The following is a 19,197-nucleotide window of genomic DNA, read 5'->3' as shown; positions in this document are numbered from 1 at the left end:
GAAGGAAGGAAGGAAGGAAGGAAGGAAGGAAGGAAGGAAGGAAGGAAGGAAGGAAGGAAGTCCAACAAGTATATACTAGGACCAGATCATGAACATCCTGCAGTTTGGTTTTAAGTCTGGACTTAATTTATAGCTGTGCACCGCTGCCTTGGCACCACCCTGGCTGCACTGACACCCTTTGAGAGCATACTAATGGAATGAGCTTGAGACCTGCAGACTAGCGACCTGGCTAAGTAGAACATTCTTAATGTGAAGACACCGTGGCCAGTAAGAGCCAAAATGACCTCTGGCTATCTTTACAGCTCCTTTTGTTATCTACCTTCTATCTGACTTCCTCGTAACCTTTAGATAGAACTCTAGAAATAAGCCTGACAGTTTAGCCTCCATTAACCCTAAAACTGAGAACAAAGATGGCCCTATCTATGTATTCTGCAAACATGTTAACTGATAATTTTCTTTTTTGTGACTATAAAAATTCATGTAACCTTTCCATAGTGGAAAGTCTTTCAGATCCTTTGAATCCACATTTTCTGATCTACCAATGGCTATTTGTAATTGGATCAGAATAAACTATTATTTCCTTAAGAAGAGTTGATTTATACAGTGACAAAAGGAAACAAGCAGGTTTTGTACCCAGTGCTTGGTGGGGGTGCCAAACTCATCCCTTCTGACTGGCTTTGGGTAGGCCCCAAGATGTTTAGGCATCAATTATTGTTAGGACAGCTTTTATCTTATAGGGGTAATTTAACAATTAGCACAATCACAAATATATACAGAACCTTTGAACCACAATAAACACTTATCTACTGCCATTTCATCAGTAAAAAGGGAGTGTAGTTATGACGAGAGTTGTATTTTAACAAGAGCTTCCCACTGGAGAGAGAGCTCAGGGGTTAAGAGCACTGACTCTTTCGAAGAATCTGAGTTTGATTCTAGTACCTGTATGGTGGCTCAAAGCCATCTGTTCCAGGGTATTCAACGGTCTCTTCTGGCCTATGTGGTACCAGGTATGCACGTAGTGCATACATATGTGCTGGCTTATTCATATATTTAAAAGAATGAGCATTTTTACACTAGAAACAGAAAACCAGTGAGCAGTCACAGGGTGACCCAGAGCAGGAGGAACAGGGGTGTAAAGCAAGGAATAGATTCAAGATCCAAAACACAGATTCCACAGGACAACAACATTGTCTCAGGATAATCTCGTGAGAATGAGAGTTTGTTTTGTTTTAGAGACAGGGTCACTCTCACATGGGAACAGACTGGCCTTAAACTCGTGTCCTCTGACCACTGACGCAGTGCTGGGATTACAGACATGTACAAAACAGGCTTTGGAGAGAGATAACCTTAGACCTCTGGCATGGGCATGTAGGAAGATATCACAACCTCAGAGCAAAAAAGACAGGAGGTCCGAGGAAGATGGGATGGTAACATTTTACTGCCAAAGAGCAAGACTGGGGCATCCACACCGTGGTCTCACTGCTGAGACATGGGCAGCAGAAACTACTTAGACTACAGTAGATACTTGCAAAATCAATAAATCTGAAGACAATTTTAAAAAGTATTGCTAAGAAAAGGTTTGGTTAAAAGAAGAACTTAAGCTGGATATTGTGGCAGGCAGCCACTATTCCGGCACTAAGGAAGCAGAAACAGAAGGATCTCAAGTTCAAAGCTGTCCTTGGCTACAGAATGAATTAAGATGTAACTGAGATACAGAAGAACCTTTTGTATGCTGAAGGAGAAAGAAGAGGAAGGAAGGAAAAAGGAAGAAACCACAACAATTCAAAGAACTGGCTTTCTTTGCAACTCTACAATCAAGCATACTTCACTTCATAAAGCAGAGGTGATTGGGTTTTTGTTTTGTTTTGTTTTAAGACAGAAAAGGCTAAAGAAAGCAAGACAAAAGCGTAGCCACCATTTCACAGTGGAGGGTCAGGACAACAGAAAAGAACAGACAGGACAATGTCGGGTTACAATGGATACATCTTGGGGAACTAGCCTGCCAGGGCAATATGGCTGCTTTTTCTCAGGTCAGATAAATAACTCAGTGGCATTGAACATTAGCATGACTGACTCCATTTTGATCTCTTGGTGAACTGCTGGACCCAGTGACATAGCTTAGTCCACTTATTTACAGAAATGAGTTTCATTTTCTTTCTTTCATTTTTTTTCTCCTTTGTAATGTTGAGGATGAACCCAGGGCCCGAAGCATGCTGGGCAAGTGTTCTACCACTGAGCTACACCTCCAGCCCAGAGTCACAATTCGTGCCTATGACATGCATTTCTTCCCACAACAAACAATTAAGAACGAGTTAAGAAGTAACCAGTCCCCAAATGTACCAGGTATACACCCACCACACAAATCTGTGGTTCTTAGTTATCTGAGGAAAAAGAAAAAAGAAAAGCTACCACACATGGAGTGCACCAGGCAGAGCCACAACCTTCTTCTGTATTTCTGCTCTGCTAAGGCTGTGTGGATACAGAGCGGAGTGGTGGGGGAGGTGGTGTTTAACTACCACTCCTTCTGAGTCTTTTGATACATAAGGGACAGAGGTTTAGTAAAGGATTAAACCACATACGTGCAGGCATGCACAGACAGAACGTGGGACAGGAAGATGGTGATTCTGAAGGAAGTTTCAAATGAAAGCTATTTCTGCCACCCAAATCAATCCTTCAGGCACCCGCCTGTACAGCTGCCTGAGTGAATATTTGCCTCCCTACTGGATGAACCTTTAGATCAGGGAGAAAACTGGACAGAGAGAAACCAGAGTTTGGTAGTATTCCCTCATGAAGAAAAGATACTGCACACCCGTAATTTTAGCACTTAGACTGAGGCAGAAGTTCAAGGTGAGCTTGGGCTATATAGGGAGTGTCTGGATGATGGTGGCGGTACCTGAGGCTGAGGCAAGAGCTCAAGGGCTATGTAGGGAGTGTTTGCATGGTAATGGACTATGGTTGGACAGGCAGTACATTGCTGAGTAGACAGCCTCGCAGAAATCTTTTCTGTATAAGGTTGTGGTTTTGTAGAAGTTTATGGTATATTGTTAGAGACTTAGGATGATAGTTATGAAGCAGTCAGGTGTGACGACTGTCCCTTTGTGAACTGCTTTGTCAAGGTTTGTCATAAGGAATATCACTTTAAATTCTGACAACCTTTACATAGTATGTTGTCATTTGTCTTTTTTTTTTTTAATTGTGTTGGCTTTTGTATTGGTACAAAAGTCAGAGTGGGCAAGTCTGATGGTGGCAGCACAAACCAAGGATACAAATTTCATGTATCCACCCAGCCATAGTCATTCATGAAAAATAAATGGCAATTTCACTAAGGAATGCTCTTGGTAAGAAACACCAACTATTGATGTTATTAAACTTCAACCTGGGAGTCTTTTGAGGATTTTATGTAAAGAATCAGGAAGTTCCCACAGCTCTGCTGCTGTCTGTGAAGGAAGCTCAGTGGCTATTAATAGGCAAAGCATTTGTGTTGTTTTGCCTTGCCAGATGAACCAGATGCACTTTTCCACAGAAAACCAACTTTTCTTGAAAGAACCGACAGTGATTACTCAGGCTTCAGTATTTTGCAAATATTTTCTAAAAATGAACAACTGAGCTGGCCCAGGGCTACACATTGGCAATCCCAGCCCTCAGGAGGATGATGCAAGGTGTAGGCAAGTCCAAGGCCTTGAACTTCGGCCACCAAATCTGTCTCAAAAACAAATAAAAAACACTAAAAAACAAAACTGTTGACTCTTGATATGCTGACTAGCTCTATGTCAACTTGACACAAGCTAGAGTCATCTGGGAAGAGGGGACCTCAGCTGAGAAAATGGCCCCACCAGACTGTTCTGCAGGCGAGCCTGTGATGCATCTTCTTAATTAGTGATCGATGTGGGAGTGCCCAGCCCAGCGCTGATGGTGCAACTCTATAGGCAGGTGGGTCTGGGATGTGTAAGGAAGATGGCGGGGGGGGGGGGGAGAGGGAGAGAGAGGGAGAAGGCAGAGAGAGAGAGAGAGAGAGAGAGAGAGAGAGAGAGAGAGAATGTTAAAAATTAAACTTAGAGCCTCCTGCATGCTAGGGTGAGTGCTCTACCACCGTGCTATAGGTCCAGCCAGGTTTTCTTCATATGTGTCAATCAGAACAGCACACAGCAGGAGACCAATGTGGAAACAGAGGGGTCCAGCTCTCCTGGTATGCACAACAGTGCAATTTTCAAGATGGCTCAGTGGGAAAAAGCACTTGCTACCAAGCCTGAAGACCTAAATTTGTCACACAGTGGAAGGAGAAATGACTCCTGTCCTGGCCAATCTTTAAGTCAACTTGACACAGGCTAGAGTCACCCAGGAGGGAAACTCGAGGGAGAAACAGCCTCCATGAGGCCAGGCTGTGAACAGGTCCTTGGGGCAGTTTTTTTGTACAGGGTTTTGCTGTATAGCCAGGGCTGCCCTCAAACTCACAAAAGCCAGGCTGCTGATGGTCCCCCTGCCTTGGTATCCCAAGGGCTGGCCTTACACATATACACCGTAATGCCCATTCGTTTATTTTCTTACTGTGTGTGCCACTGTGGGAGGGCCCAGCCCTTTATTAGTGATGCCATCCCTGGGCTGGTGGTTCTGGGTTGTACAGAAAAGCAGGCTGAGTAAGCCACGAGGAGTAGGCAGCACCCGTCCACGGCTTCTACATCAGCTCCTTCTGCATTAGCTCCTGCTTCCACTTTTTATGCCCATGTGTGCTCCTTCCCTGACTTCTCCTGACAGACTATGTATGATTCAAGACATAAGGCACATGAGCCCTTTCCTTTCATGGTGTTTCGTTGCAGAAATAGTAACAGTGACTAAGACAGCTCCTCAGAGTTTCCCTTTGAATTCCACAGGAGAGCCATGGCACACATGCAAATCAATGGATGGGTACGATTTTTTTTTTAAATTTTTCAACAGGTAATGCATGTCTTCTCATCAGATTTTACTGCCAGAAAGTTCTGAACTGGACACAGTAGTGCACACCTATAATCTCAGTGCTCTGAAGTTCAGTGTCAGCCTGACGGTAGTGCACACCTATAATCTCAGTGCTCTGAAGTTCAGTGTCAGCCTAGGCTACAAAGCAGGGCCTGTCTCAGACACAGTTCTCTCTCTATAATGTTTATGTTAACACATCAGGAGTTCCTATTGGCATTTTGAAATAAATTTATATTTAACATTTACTCTGGGTTCTATATTGTTCACAGCACCCACTTTGGGGAGCTCATAGCCATCACTAACTCCAGCTCCAGGGAATCTGGTATTCCTCCTGCACTTGCCTGCATTCATGTGTGCACAATACCCACACAAGGGCAAACACTTATTCAGGTATTTAAAAATAATTATATTATAAATAATGTATAATTAAAAATAAAAATCTTCTAGGGAAGGGCATGGTGTGTACGGGAGGACAGATAGAGCTCTCTGAGTTAGAAGCCTGGTCAATATAGGGAATTTCTGGCCTGCCAGTGTTGTCGAAAAATTTTTAATCCTGACCCGGGGTTCCTACTCCACCTTTGACCCTTTAGTTTCCGAATAAAAGGCACACACAGCATTTCTATTTATAATAAGCCTTAAACATCACAAAAGCTGGGTAGATACTACCCTCTATGTTGTTAAAATCTACTTTCTATCCACAACCCCGAGTTATTACTATGTTTCAAGCCAGGGCTGGACAGTGAGACCCGGCCTAAAAAAACTTTTAATGAGAGTTAATGTACTTAAAAATAAGTAAATAAATAAACCCAAATTTTATTCCCAATACAGTAACTCTTTACAGCTAAGTTCTGTTTAAATTTTAGGAGTACAGAGGGTCCTAAGAAGACTGAGTGGGCGGGGTTGATAATGCAGTTCAGTGGGTAGAGGGCTTTCCCAGCATGCGGAGAGCCCCGAGTTCTATCCCCAGCACCACACAAACCAGGGAAGGAGGCACATGCCTATAATCCTGGAAGCTGGGAGGCAGAGGCAGAAGACGAAGCTCACGATCATCCTTCCCTGCATAGTCTATACTGATGTATCATCGGGACATATGAGACCCGACCTTAAATCAACACAATAAAGGAGAAAAGCACCCACACTGGCATAGAGCAAGAGAAACCAGCACCCACAAGCTGGGTACCAGAAGGGAGCCCACAGTGAGAAAACATGTTGTGTTTGAGGTTTCACAAGGTAGGAGGCAGAGGTCTGAGTGCTACAGCCTCTTCTGCTGTGGAGAGGCTGGATGAGAATGGTGTTAAAGGGAAGGAGATGCTCTAATACCTGCAGGATCGCCAGGCCGGGAGTGAAGCCAGGTACCTGCTCCCGCATCTGAGTAACCTGGTTCTTCAGTCGATCCCTTATTTGCCTGGAGGGAAAGAAAAGGTAGGAGGAGTTACCACTTACTTCATAGCAAGCCTCAGAGAGGCTGATCACTGGATACAGCTCTTGAAAATTAAAACCACCTTCGAGGATGGACATTATCAGGTATGCAACTCATGGCATACTCACCAATTCCCCAGGCCTCAGTTTGCCTTAGATTGTTCTCTAACTTCTAATGATGACGACTGAACCAGAGGCAAGTGCAGGGAGAAAGGTTTAAAATACCTCAGCTGGGGGCTGAAGCCATAGCTCAACAATTAAGAAAGAACTATCGTTGCAGAAGACTCAGCCTAGAGACCAAGCCTAGAGACCATCATGATCTTAAGGGCAATGCATGGTGACTCAGCTACTCAGGAGGGTTCAAGGCCTGCCCGGGCTACGAGTGAGTTCAAGGTCAGCCTAGCCAACTTGGGAAAGCCTGTCTTAAAATAAAAAATAAATTTGGGTGTATCAGAGAAACTCCTGTGATCCCAGTATTCAACAAGACTGAAGCAAATTACTGAGCATTTGGGGCCAGCTTGAGCTACATACAAGTATCAGGCAAGCCGGTACATAGCAAAGACTATGTCTCAATTAAAAAAAAAAAATCACTGTTTTACTTCAAATTTTATTTCTAGTTAGTGACCTTGTGGTTTTCAAAGCATTACTCAACACGGGAATAAAGTTCAAAAACAGAATAGGTCATAGTTTTGGAGTTTCTTCTGTTGCTGCTGCTGCTTTTCAACTGGATTTGATCTGGACCATGGATGCAGCCCTGCTGGGAAACAAGAACGGGCTGCCCGGCAGCTGCCGTGTCCACATCCCTGCGGTCCCAGCCTTTGCTGCTCCCGTCAAGACAATGAGCTGTGGTATGAGGACAGAGCTGAGGCCAAGCTCTGAGCTCTGCTGCCAAGTTCCCAGGCTTGCCTCTTCTTCCCACTCCCTTTCCTCTAGCCTGTCAATCAAAGCACTCGAGGGTGGAAGTCAGACACCAGGAGCACAAAGTGCCTTGTGTCCAGCACTCTACTGGGCAAGCTGGGCATGGTGCACACACCTTTAATAATACCAGCAGCTGGGAGGTAGGAGCAAGAGGGTTGGGAGTGTGAGGTTGTCATCTACATGATGAATTTGAGTCTGGCCTGACTCAAAAACCAAGATGGGATAGGATGGCAGAGAGGCATGCAGTACACCAAAGTTTTCACCTCATCCTAACCCAAGCAAAATCTATGGTGTGTAGCTACTAGAAAGACACAAAAACTGGCTCGAGGAGGAGAAAAAAAGAGGAAGAGGAGGAAGAAGAGGAATAAGAGGAGAAGCAACAGTAGAACAAGTGGGTACTTCTGAGATGACCCCCTTGTCAAATAGGGAGGCAGGGAGCGTTCTGTATGCCACTCCCAACAGACCAATGGCTTTCCTCGAGCCAAGTGGCAAAAAGACAAGCAAGTGCCAGGACCCAGAGCAGCCACCCGGACACTGGGAGTGGTCGCCGGCACAGAGACTATATTTTATTCTAGTATGATGGGAGGTTATCACAGAGTTTTGAACACAGATCACGCGGGCAGTCGTACACTGTTAGTTTGTTCCAGTTGCTGAATTGGAAACGGAGCAGGGTGCTGCAAGCTGGGGCACTAGAAAGAAACCACCATTACTGCAAAGCCCAGGCCAGCCACAGTCGAGAGCAGGTGACAGTGTGGCTGACAGGCTAACTAGGATTCTAGACCCATCTGCAGGAAGCACATAGACAATGTCACAGCTATGTGGACTCTGAGCTTTGGCGATTGTGAAATGTGACAGAAAACTGTCAGCTGGGAGTATGCTGAGGCCCAGAGTAGATTTCATGCCAATGTAGTCAAGCTATTTACCGGATCTTCTGGGCATTTGAGACCTACAGTTGGAAATCTAGGGAGAAATAAAAAGCTCAGCAGGTGGCAAAGCTATGGGAACTGAGGGCTCTAGGTGGTGAGCTGGGAAACGCTGGCTTTACTCAGTAGGATAAGACTATAGAACAGAACGTTCCAGAGTTCCATGCTACCATTTAAAAGAAACTAAGCTCTAAGTTTCCTTGTTAGGGGAGAAAGAGGTATCAGTTGGAAATCATTTACATCGACTCTCCTAAACTTTTGGTAACAGGCAGCTCTTTCCTCTGTGAAGAAGCACGTATACAGGTATTCACGTGTATATGCGTGTGCGTACACATTGGACGACAACCTTGGGTATCACTTTAAGTCTGCTCACTTAGATGGCTAACTAATGAAGCACAGAAATCTGGGCCCTAAATATATATATGCCAGGCACAGTGGCAAACACCCTTAATCCCAGCAAGCATTTGGGAGCCAGAAACAGGCAGATAATTAAGAGTTTAAGGCAAGCCTCGTCTACATAATGAGGTCCAGGCTAGACACAGTTACATAGTGAGACGCTATCTCAAAGACAAATAACATTACTGTGTGTGCACACTAGGGTAATGTAGTGAGAGGACAACCTGAGGGACTCAAACCCCGCCCCCCCACGGTGAAGGTCTTGAACTCCAGTCGTGAGGCTTCATAGCAAGCCCCAGCCCCATGCCTCTTCACTGCCCCCACGCCTCTCCACTGTCCATGGACTAGATTTTTCATGTAAGGACTTCAGAGCCAAGTGAGGCCAGAAGAAACAACCAGAAATATTCTCAAGGTCCTCCAAATACAAATACTCATGCCAGGTTCACGGCATTCTTCACCAACCACCTATAATCTAAGTGAATATGTCTGTCAGCCTCTACGAAAGAGCAATCAGTATTGAAGTGCACACAGAAACTGAAAAGCCAGAAAAGTCAGCGTCTCTCTGGATCTGACTGACAGGCACCAGTAGAATAATCACAGCCAAGTGATATGATGCAAGACCTGAAAACATGGGCACAGATGCAGTTTTAAGATGATACTGCCATCTAGTGGGGCGAAGTCCGAAGTGCAAGAAACAGATCAGACTATGTGGATGGGGTGGACTCAGGAGGCAAGTGGATCTCTATAAGTTCAAGGCTAGCCTGATCTAATGGAGAGGCCCTGTCTCAAAAAAACAAACAGTAGGCTATAAGGCTGAAGAGATGGCTCAGTGGTTTAAGGGGCATCTGACAACCCTGCTAACCCGATGAGTTTAATCCCTGGGACCCACACATAGGGGAGAACTGACTCCAGTTGTCCTCTGACCTCCAAGGCTGTGTCATGACAACATCAAGCTCCTCGCCTCTGCCCTCCACAAAAAAAAAAAAAAAAAGTAATAGCAGACCATGAACCCATCACACACACACACAAAATAAATAAATAAATAAATAAATAAATAAATAAATAAATGTAATAACAAAATTTAATTTTTAAAGAATTTATTTATTTTATCTATGTGCATGGGTGTTTTGCCTAAATGTACATATGTGTACATGTGAGTGCCTGGTGCCTACAGAGGACAGAAGAGGGGCATATCCTTGGAACTGGAGATGGGTGAGTTGTAAGGTACCTTAATTTAAAACTATTGGTTAAATAAAAATAGTACAGCCAATTACTGGAGGGACGAGAGGTAGGTGGGTTTTGAGTTACCTGGTTGGGGATAACAGAAAGAAAGAAGAAAGGACATGAAGAGAAGGACCCATGAGAGATGAGGCATGAGTAATGACCAGGAGAAACAGCAAGTAATTGGGGTATACCACTGGGGAAGTAGGCAGGCCAGCAGTTAGAAGAGTAGATTAGGGGTTACCCTCCAGTAATTCAAAGCCAAATAAAATAACCATAGTCTGAGATTTATTCATTCATAAGCTAGATGGAGTAAGTTTAAATTGGTTCAACTACAGTCTCTTCACAGTAATAAAACCCTAACTAAGACATCTGGAATCCACACAGTGGAAGCAGAGTGAGAGTCTACTTCAAGACAGACAGACAGACAGTCTGACACAGACAGATGGATGAGCCTGTCTCCCTGCCTGCCACCCTACTCAAGGAAGGAGCAGATCACCACCCACTCAGATCCAACCAGCTTCTGACATTAGGCATTCAGACCATAGGGCTGGAATGTAGCTCAGGGGCTGGGCTTCTGTCTGGCGCACACAGCCCCAGTTTCAATGCCAGTACTGCAAGAATACAGAACAGAAACTGCTAAACTCTATGTCGTCTCTCAAAGAGTCAGGCATCCAGATTTTTGAGTATGATTGCAGACATGAGTGTGTTGCAATGTAATCTAATTTTTAAAAATAATTCTGCAAGTCAAATAAAACATTTGGCTCATAAGCCACTGTTTTGTTACAAGACAGGGTTAGAAGACAGGATGGGCTGGCTCTGCATACAAAGAACCAAGAAGCTGTGACCAACTATATGCCAACAGGGGAAAATCGTGCCAGTGGATCTGCCAGCATAGGGCGCACATCAGATTTAGTCTCCATGGATATCACTCTCTAACCATAGATCTGGCTGTCAGAGCTGGCTATGGCGATACGGAATAGTTACAAGTCCCCTGGAAACCTGGACATCATCACCAGTAAGAGACACAGAAAGTCTAAACTAAAAGATACCTGCTTGAAGAACAGAGGGCAGGAGCTGGTACACGAAAATAGCCCCACGAAGCCCACGATTCTGTTTTGGAGAAGACTAAAGGAAAACCTAAGGTAAAAAGGCTTGGGGGCCTGGAGAGGGGGGCCAGCCATTAAGAAAATCTGTTTGGTTCCTAGCACCCACAGACTCCAGTAACTGGCTGCAGAGGATCTGACACCCTCTTTGACTTCCATGGATTGTACAGAGAAACCCTGTCTTAAAATAAAAACAAAAAAACAAACAAAAGGGGAAGCCAAACAGACCACACAAAACAGAATAAATCCCTGGAAGAACTGTGCTCTCATCTAAAGGCCAAGGTGTTCTGACACTGGCACACCCTCTCCTGTGTATTCTAGGGGCCCTTACACTGTTCACCCTGATGCCTGGGGCAAATTTCACCTTCAAAGTCAGTTCTGCCTGCCACTCATGCAAGGACCAGTTTGCCCCAGAGCCATCTCTGCTGACCCCGGTGGTTATGTACTCACCAGTGAGGTCAAAGGTCCAAAGAACAGGCTATTCATTCTTGGTTCCAAGCCTCCTTCCCCATAATACTGACAGGCTCACAGACCACATCCAAGCCCATAGGTCACTTTGACAAAGAATATGACATTCATTCTCATGAACACTCAGCCCATCCACAGAAATTCCCAGCTCTCCCAGCACTTTCTGTTACTGGACATCTGATTTATCAAGTACATGTACATGTACCTATTGGTGAGCAAACTCAACAACACAAGTAAGAGAATAAATACACAAGGGGCACACAACTGTCTCTATCCCTCATCCCCACCACCACCACGTACTGGGATAGTATGGGTTATATAGTAAGACCTTCCCTTCAAAAGGAAGGAAGGGAAGAAGGGAGGGAGGGAGGGAGGGAGGGAGGGAGGGAGGGGGGGAGGGGGAAGGAAGGAGGGAGAGAGAGAGAGAGAGAGAGAAAGAAAGAAAGAAAGAAAGAAAGAAAGAAAGCAAGAAAGAAAGAGGGGGGAAGGGAAAGAAATGAAAAGGTTGGGGCTTGTGGCAGAGGGTTGTAACTCTAGCTGAGAAGCTGAGGCAGGAGAACATCAAGTTTGGAGTTTGCCTGGCCTACAGAATGAGTTCAAAGCTAGCCTGGGCAATTTAATGGGAACCATCTCAAAAACTAGAATAGCTGGATGTAGTGGTGCACACCTTTAGTCCCAGCACTCGGGAGGCAGAGGCAGGCAGATCTCTGTGAGTCTGAAGACAACCTGGTCTATAGGGCTAGATTCAGGACAGTCAGGGCCACACAGAGAAACTCCATCTTGAAACCACCCCCACCCTACAAAAGAAAAAAGAGAGCCTAAGGAGAGCACGGCTCAGGGGTGAGGATTAAGTCCTGGCTTTACCAGGGAGGGGAGGATAGGATGACTGTGGCCTAGCAAAGGGAAAAGTGTGGGCAGCTCAAGCAAGCTGGTCAAGCTGAAAGATCACCTGTGGTTCGAGATTCCCACAGCTACGGCCCAAGCATGCCGGTGCTGTAATGACTAAGCAGGAGAGCCTGCCTACCAATCAAATTCTTGTTCACTGAGAACTGTCAACAGGCACACCAGCGCTTAGGTCAAAGTGACAAAGAGCCACCATAGAAGGATACCGAAGAAAACTGCCGAGGGCCAGTGAGGTGTCTGAGTGGGCGAAAGCTCTTGCTGGGCAAGCCTGAGGGCCTCAGTTTGACCCCTGGAACCCCCAGTCACGGGAAAACAGACTCTATGGAGAGTCCTCTGGTCTCCACGTGCACCATGGCACAGCCCGTCAGTGCTCACACACACACAATGATAAATTTAAAAAAAATAAAGAAAACTCTTCAGATTGGCTGGTATCATTGAAAAGAAAACCTTGCCTAACAAGGTCTCAGGTTTGAATCCCAGCACATACCAAACAAATAAAAAAATTACAACCTTGTAATGGCACATGCCTGTAATCCCAGCATTCCAGAGATGGGAAGCCGCAGGGTCAGGAGTCCACAAAGATAGCATACACTACATAGGTGAGCTCAAGGCCAGCCCGGCTATAATAAGATCCTGTCTCCAAAAGAAAGAAGAAAAAATTGTTTGTAAGCACAAAGGAACCATGGTCTTGAACCTGGGTCTCTGTAAGAGCAGTAACTGCTCTTAACTGCTAAGCTGTCTGAATTGAACTGCATTGATAAGAACTGGCCACTCTTCAGTGGAACAATGTAAAAAGTTAGCTTGTTAAATTATGACCTCGTATGTCCCAGTTCCCACAATTCTAAGACCCGTTTGTAGTGAGAATTTTGGTCTCTAAAAAAATCCAGTTATGTTATGGGAGTATGTTTTTGTTTTAATCCCAGGCATAGGATATGGGGCTGTTTCAGATTGTACACAATGGCTAACTATGATTTGTCTCATGCTCTGGCAGGAGTGTGATTTTGCCGGCTGATGATAGTTTACTTTTGGAATTCTGGGGACTCTCCTCCTAGCAGCCTGGGAGCCAGTCTTCTCCTAGCAGCTTTCAGATGATTCAGAGCTCTCAGCTCCTCCTGGACTCTGCCACGATTCCGCTTTGATGATACTGGACTGAACCTCTGAAACTGTAAGCCAGCCCCAATTGAATGTTGTCCTTGTAAGAGTTGCCTTGGTCATGGTTTCTTGGTCATGTGAACACTGCAGTAAAACACTAAGACAAAAGTTGGTACCAGGAGTGGGGTATTGCTGTGATAGGCCTAACCATGCTTTTGCTTGGAAGAACGTGGATTGGGGAGCTTTGGATTTGGAAAGCAGTGAAATGCTTTAAATGGAGCTTAAATGACCATCCTAGTAGGAATATGGAAGACTTTGTTGCGGAGGGTGATTTGAACTGTGGAAGCCTGGCTCTAGAGGTCTCAGAAGAGAGGAATTTTAATACATGGCCCAGCGACTGTTCTTATGATATTTTGGCGAGGAATTTGGCTGCTTTTTGCCCTTATCTCAAGGGTATGCCTGAGGCTAAGGTAAAGAGATTTATATTAACTGCATCGAGAAAGAAGATCTCAAAAAAGCCCAGCCAAGACTGTTCTCTGGTTAAGTCTCATAAGAGTGTTTCGAACAAGCATAGCAAGCTTAGAAAGGAAAAATATAAAATATATGTTTTGAGTATTAGAGGCACCAGGAAGTGAAATGGAGCTGAATCCTATGTTCTAGGAGATAACAGATACAACGGAATAGGACTTTGGAGGAAGATCCCACCAAGCTAAGTTTAGGTTCAGGCTCAGTGGACCACATCTTTAATCCTAGCATTTAGGAGAGTATTGGAGATCTCCGAGTTCAAGGTTAATCTACAGAATAAGTTCCAGAACAGCCAAACTTAGGCAGAGAGGGAGTAGGAAAACAGAAAGCTGGTAATAGAATAAGGGGACCATGTTCCAGCCCCAGCAAGCAGCAGAACTCAGCAACTTAGGTCCTGTGGCTCTGGCTTTAGAGTCCAGAATAGAAGGGACTACTGGGACAACTGATGCTGGTTAGCTGGAGCTAAGAAATTAGTGGTGATTAAGAAGAGACCAGCATCACTGAGGTGAAATCTTCTGGGAAGTATCTTCTAAGAACACAAAGAAGCTGTGTTCCAGACAGCCAAGGTTGTAACTTGTGCTGCAGCTAGACTTGGTAATGTGTAAGAATCACCCACGTGGTACTGGCTTTGAAGGCATGAAGGGGTCACGGAGAGCAGCTGAGGCTTGGCACTGTGAGAGGCCATGGAAGGCCATTGGTGAAGGTGCCACCTCAGTGGTAGTTGATGGCCCAGTACTGAAGGGGTCATGCAAAGGAGTTGAGGCTTGTCACCATGAAGAGAGCCTATGAGGGGCTATTGGTGAAGCCTAGTTGCAGAAGACCCCAGAGCACTGGAGACGCCAGTACCTTGGCTAACCACAGGCCCAAAGCTTACACTGCATGACAGCTCCCACTAAGTTCCCGAGTTGCCTAGATTGAGGTTCTATGCCTATACTGGCCACCAGCTCCTCCTTGCCTTCTTCCCTTTCTCTTCTGTTCTCTCTCTTTCGCTCACTGGCCATGGGTTGCCAGGCTTACATTCTAGGACTAAGCTATGTTCATCTTTATTTTATTTTATTTTATTTTATTTTATTTTATTTTATTTTAAATTTTAGGACAATGTCCCACCTCAAACTCACTCTGTAATCCAGGCAGCTGTAAATTTATCTTCTCCCAGCCTCAACTTTCCAAGTAGTTGAGATTACAGGCTCGTATTACCAGGTCTCAAGCTTGAGATCATCCTGTCTTAGTCTCCCAGGTCATGGAGGTTATTGGGCCCAGGCCTGGTAAGCATTTCTCTGTTAAGAACTCATTTAGGTGGGCAGTGGTGGTGCACACCTTTAATCTCAGCACTTGGGAGGCAGAGGCAGGTGGATTTTTGAGTTTGGGCCAGCCTGGTCTACAGAGTGCGTTCCAGGACAGCCAGGGCTACATAGAGAAACCTTGTCTCGAAAAACCAAAAAAAAAAAAAAAAGTTACAAAGTACCCTATGACAATGTACAGATTATGTATCCATTTAAATTTTTAAAAATCAAATCAAGTTTTAAAAATTAAAAATAAAATAGAATTACTAGAACTAACAATACCTCTCCTGGATAGGTAACCAAAGAAAATTAAATTATAACCTTGTAAAGAAATCTGTTCACTAGTAACAATTGTAGCATTATTCACAAGAAGCAAAATATGGGAACAATCTATCCAGGTTGTGACCTTATTAATGGTTGCTCTTATAACATTACAGATTCTTTTGAAGCCAGGGCATTGCAGGTGCCAGTTCCTTCTCCACTGAACAGTCATGGCTTCAACAGACAAATGGACAAAGAGAATTAGCCATACTGTGAAATATTACTCATTCTTAAAAAAGGAGATCTGTCACATGGACAGAACCAGAAGACTCTATGCTTAAGGAAACAACCCTGACGCTGCAAGAAAAACACTACATAATCACATATATGGGGAAATTATATCCAAGCACACAGCTAGAAATAAAACAGGGCAGGGGTAAAAACCAGATGAATCCCAAAGAATACAAAGAAGGACAAATGGAAGAGTCACAAGTCAGGAGATCCAGGGTAGAACAGAGAACTGTGGGTAATCAAAGGATACTGTATCCAGGATTGTGTACAGTAAGTTCATTTTAGCAAGTCTTATAAGAAGTAACCACCCATGCATTTACTTCACTATAGCAACCATATACATTTACTACCTATATGCATCCCATAATATGTGGCCAACCTTAAATATACACAGTAAGTTTTCTAAAAAGACAGTATTACTTATATGTATATAAGTAATGTATAAGCCTATGCCATGCCTGTACATGGGTACCCAGAGGCATTTTTCCCTTGGAGCTGGAGTTACAGGCAGTTGTGAATGGTCTGAACAAGGTGCTAAGAACTGAACTGAGCTATCTGGAAGAACAAGACGCGCTCTCATAAGCCCTGAGCCACCTCTTCCGCCCCCACATAAAGGTTTAAGGAAGAAAAAAGCAGGCATGATGACATATGTCTTTAATCCAGCACTCAGGAGGCAGAGGCAGGTGGATCTCTTTGAGGCCAGCCTGGTCTACAGGGTGAGTTCTAGGACAGCCAGGGCTACACAGAGAAAGCCTGTCTTGAAAAACAAGCAAACAAAAGCCTGATGTAGTGGTACAGACCTGTGATCCCAGCCCACGGAAGGTGTAAGCACTGAATCAGTAGTTCAAAGCCAGACTCAGGTACATTTGAGTTTGAGGCAAGCCTGGGTTACTTAAGACCCTGTCTTTAAAAAAGAGAAAAAAAGAAAAAAAGAAAAAGCGAAAGAGAAAAAACCATTCATGTATATTATAATTTCTAGGCCAAAAACCTGGAGTTCCTCCTTGCCTTAGTGCAAGATTCACCATTTAATTCATATTTCTCCTCTTCCCCCCCCCCCGGTGGGGGGGAGAGGGTCAGGTTGCGCTGGGGTAGGCTTCACCATCATTCTCTCAAAGCTTCTTCTGGCAAAGCCAAGTGTTTACTGGACAATTGCTGTTAGCCACAGCAGCTAATAAATAACCAGTGATACCTAATGTCGCAAAAGCAACCCTTCAATAAGTTCACAAAAACACACCTTCCTCTCTCGGCATTCCCCAACATTCACTCCCTAAACAAAAAGCAAGGAATGCAGCTCAGAGATTAAGCACACTTGTCAAACATTTCCACTAGTTAAGCATTTAAATCTGCAGGGCCAGAACAGGCGGTCAAATGGAATATGGAATAGAGACAGCACACAGGAGGAAACTAAGAAGTAACTTTAGTGCCAGGACTAATAGGTAGCTGTTAAAGGGTAGAGCATGAGAGGGCTGGGGTTGTAGCTGAGTAGTACAGCGCTTGCCTTGCATGGGTGACAACTTGGAAGTTATATCAGGTTTATATCAAGGCCATGCTGCAGTTTCCCTTTGCCCCAACAGACTCTATATTAGAAAAAAAAATGTATTAACTATTGACGGAGATGGAGGCAAGGATTGACTTGGTAATGGAAGAAGTTCAGAGACCCACATTATTGCCAGGAACCAATACATGGCTGCCAGTGATCAGAACTGTCTGCCAGCAAGATTCTGGAGCTGGGCAAATATAACTTCAAAGAATGTTTTAAGGGCCAAATTAAACGACTCAGTGAAGGCTAGCGATGGAACACTATCAGGATCAAAACAAGCACAGAATATTCTCTGCTCTGGGCATTTTTTCCTAGTTTTGACACTCTGGGTTTTTAGAGGTGGTGTCTTCAGACTTGATAAGTAGTTTCATACCTGGAATGTACTATTTTTACAGTTTTACTTCTTTGTTTAAAGCAAGGAAGTAACTTCTTATAGTGACTAAGCATGACAACTGCTACATTAATATATTAATACACACTGAGTAAAAGACAGCATTTGGTCTAAGGAGGAATGCATTGAATTAGAGGAAACCCTCTAGGCCAGGTGTGGTGGCGTATGTCATTAATCCCAGCACTCGGGAGGCAGAGGCAGGCGGATCTCTGTGAGTTCAAGATCTGCATGGTCTACAGAGTGAGTTCCAGGACAGCCAGGGCTCCGTAGAGAGACCCTGTGTCAGAAAGCAAAATATTTAGACAGAGACCCTTTGTCACCAATCACCCGTGTCAAATCTTGCCACAATCGAATCACCACCAAATTGCAAGACAAGCGGCTATGCTTGTTTCTGAGTTTCTAAAGAGGTTTCTGAGTTTGGACTCCCGAGGCAGCCCACGTCTAGGCAGAATGATGCCAGGAGCTATAGTTTTGAGAGCAAGGTCAGGTCAGGACTTGCCGCCAAAACATAAGAATGCAGCCACCCCAGGCAGTCTATTGCAATTGCACAGTGGGCCGGGCATGTGTTTCTCTGGCTTCAGGAAACCAGTCTTCAGATTCTAGGGACCGTGTCGATGTCCTCTCTTCCCACAAAACCCATTTAAGCACCTCTCCTGCAGAGTCCGGGTGCTTGGGGATCCGCACGCCCTGCTCTGGGCCCACCACCGCTATCACTGGTAAGTACTTACGCAGAGACCACTTTGCCGTTCAGGATTCCCGCTGGTGCCATGGCCTTTGCTAGTCTGCCACCCACGTGAACACTAGCAAAATTCAGGTTCCAGTGGCTCCGTGCGCGCTCCGGACAGCACAACCCACGTGCACAGGGACCTCCCGGGGAAATACAGCCAGTGCGCCTGCGTCGCGCTCCCAGCAGCGAAGGTGCGCAAGCGAACCGGAAAGACGTCGTGACCCGCTGACAGTAGAAGCCCATGAGAGCCTGCGGGAGCCGGCGGGCAGCAAGAAGATTGTCGCCAGAGACTGGCTGGCGGCTATGACTGGCTGTGGAACGAGCCTGTGCAGAGCGCAGTTCTAATGGGCCGGGAGCTTCCCGCCTCCCTTTTAGCCAATCATAGATAGGGGGCGCGGCGGGGCGGGGTCTGGGCGGAGTCTGGGCGGAGCCCGGCAGGAATGAGCCTGTCTGAGCAAGTTAGCGTGACCTAGGTTGCCGCAACTGAGTCCTGCAAAGCGGTGTGATTTGGTTCGTTCTGGTTTCTCCCGGCTGGAACTTGGAGGTCTTAGGCTTTACGGCTACTGACCTGGAGCGGGCGTTGCGGCTTTCCACGTTGTCATAGGCCCGAGCTTTCAGAGTGTGGCGGAGGGGGGCGGGCACCTGGGATAACTTTGCCTCTCTGTAACCCTCCTAGCAGGAGTGAGAATATCCTAACGAGGCAATTGTGTCCCTCTGGTTAGCCATCTGCGGAGAAAGCACCCCAGGGAATTGAATTTCCATCTGGAATCTTGTGGGGGAGAA

At 45.3% G+C, this 19,197-nt stretch overlaps 1 protein-coding gene and 1 long non-coding RNA gene across 3 annotated transcripts in view; one reads left to right on the top strand and one right to left on the bottom strand.

The window, feature by feature from the left end:
• The window catches only part of Mthfd1 (methylenetetrahydrofolate dehydrogenase, cyclohydrolase and formyltetrahydrofolate synthetase 1), a 63,783-nt gene extending 45,023 nt beyond the window's left edge, over positions 1-18,760 (bottom strand). The window contains exons 1-2 of the mRNA XM_028790066.1: positions 18,416-18,760; positions 6,271-6,355 (exon numbers count right to left, since the gene is read on the bottom strand). Of these exons, the coding sequence (XP_028645899.1) occupies positions 6,271-6,355; positions 18,416-18,657 (327 nt within the window). The 5' untranslated portion in view covers positions 18,658-18,760. The remainder of the gene's footprint in view (positions 1-6,270; positions 6,356-18,415) is intronic.
• On the top strand, positions 1,304-13,424 carry LOC114641025. 2 transcript variants are annotated; one of them, XR_003714237.1, is made up of 3 exons: positions 1,304-3,930; positions 10,622-10,972; positions 13,296-13,424. It is a non-coding gene; the product is annotated as an uncharacterized LOC114641025 (long non-coding RNA). The 2 variants fall into 2 exon arrangements; XR_003714234.1 differs by having other exon boundaries at positions 10,618-10,972.
• Positions 18,761-19,197: the final 437 nt, after the last annotated feature.

This window comes from Grammomys surdaster, unplaced genomic scaffold, assembly GCF_004785775.1.
Source record: "Grammomys surdaster isolate TR1022 unplaced genomic scaffold, NIH_TR_1.0 127, whole genome shotgun sequence".
NCBI lineage: Eukaryota > Metazoa > Chordata > Mammalia > Rodentia > Muridae > Grammomys > Grammomys surdaster.
The sequence above is the reverse complement of the archived record's forward strand: the minus strand, read 5'-3'. Positions and strand labels throughout refer to the sequence as shown.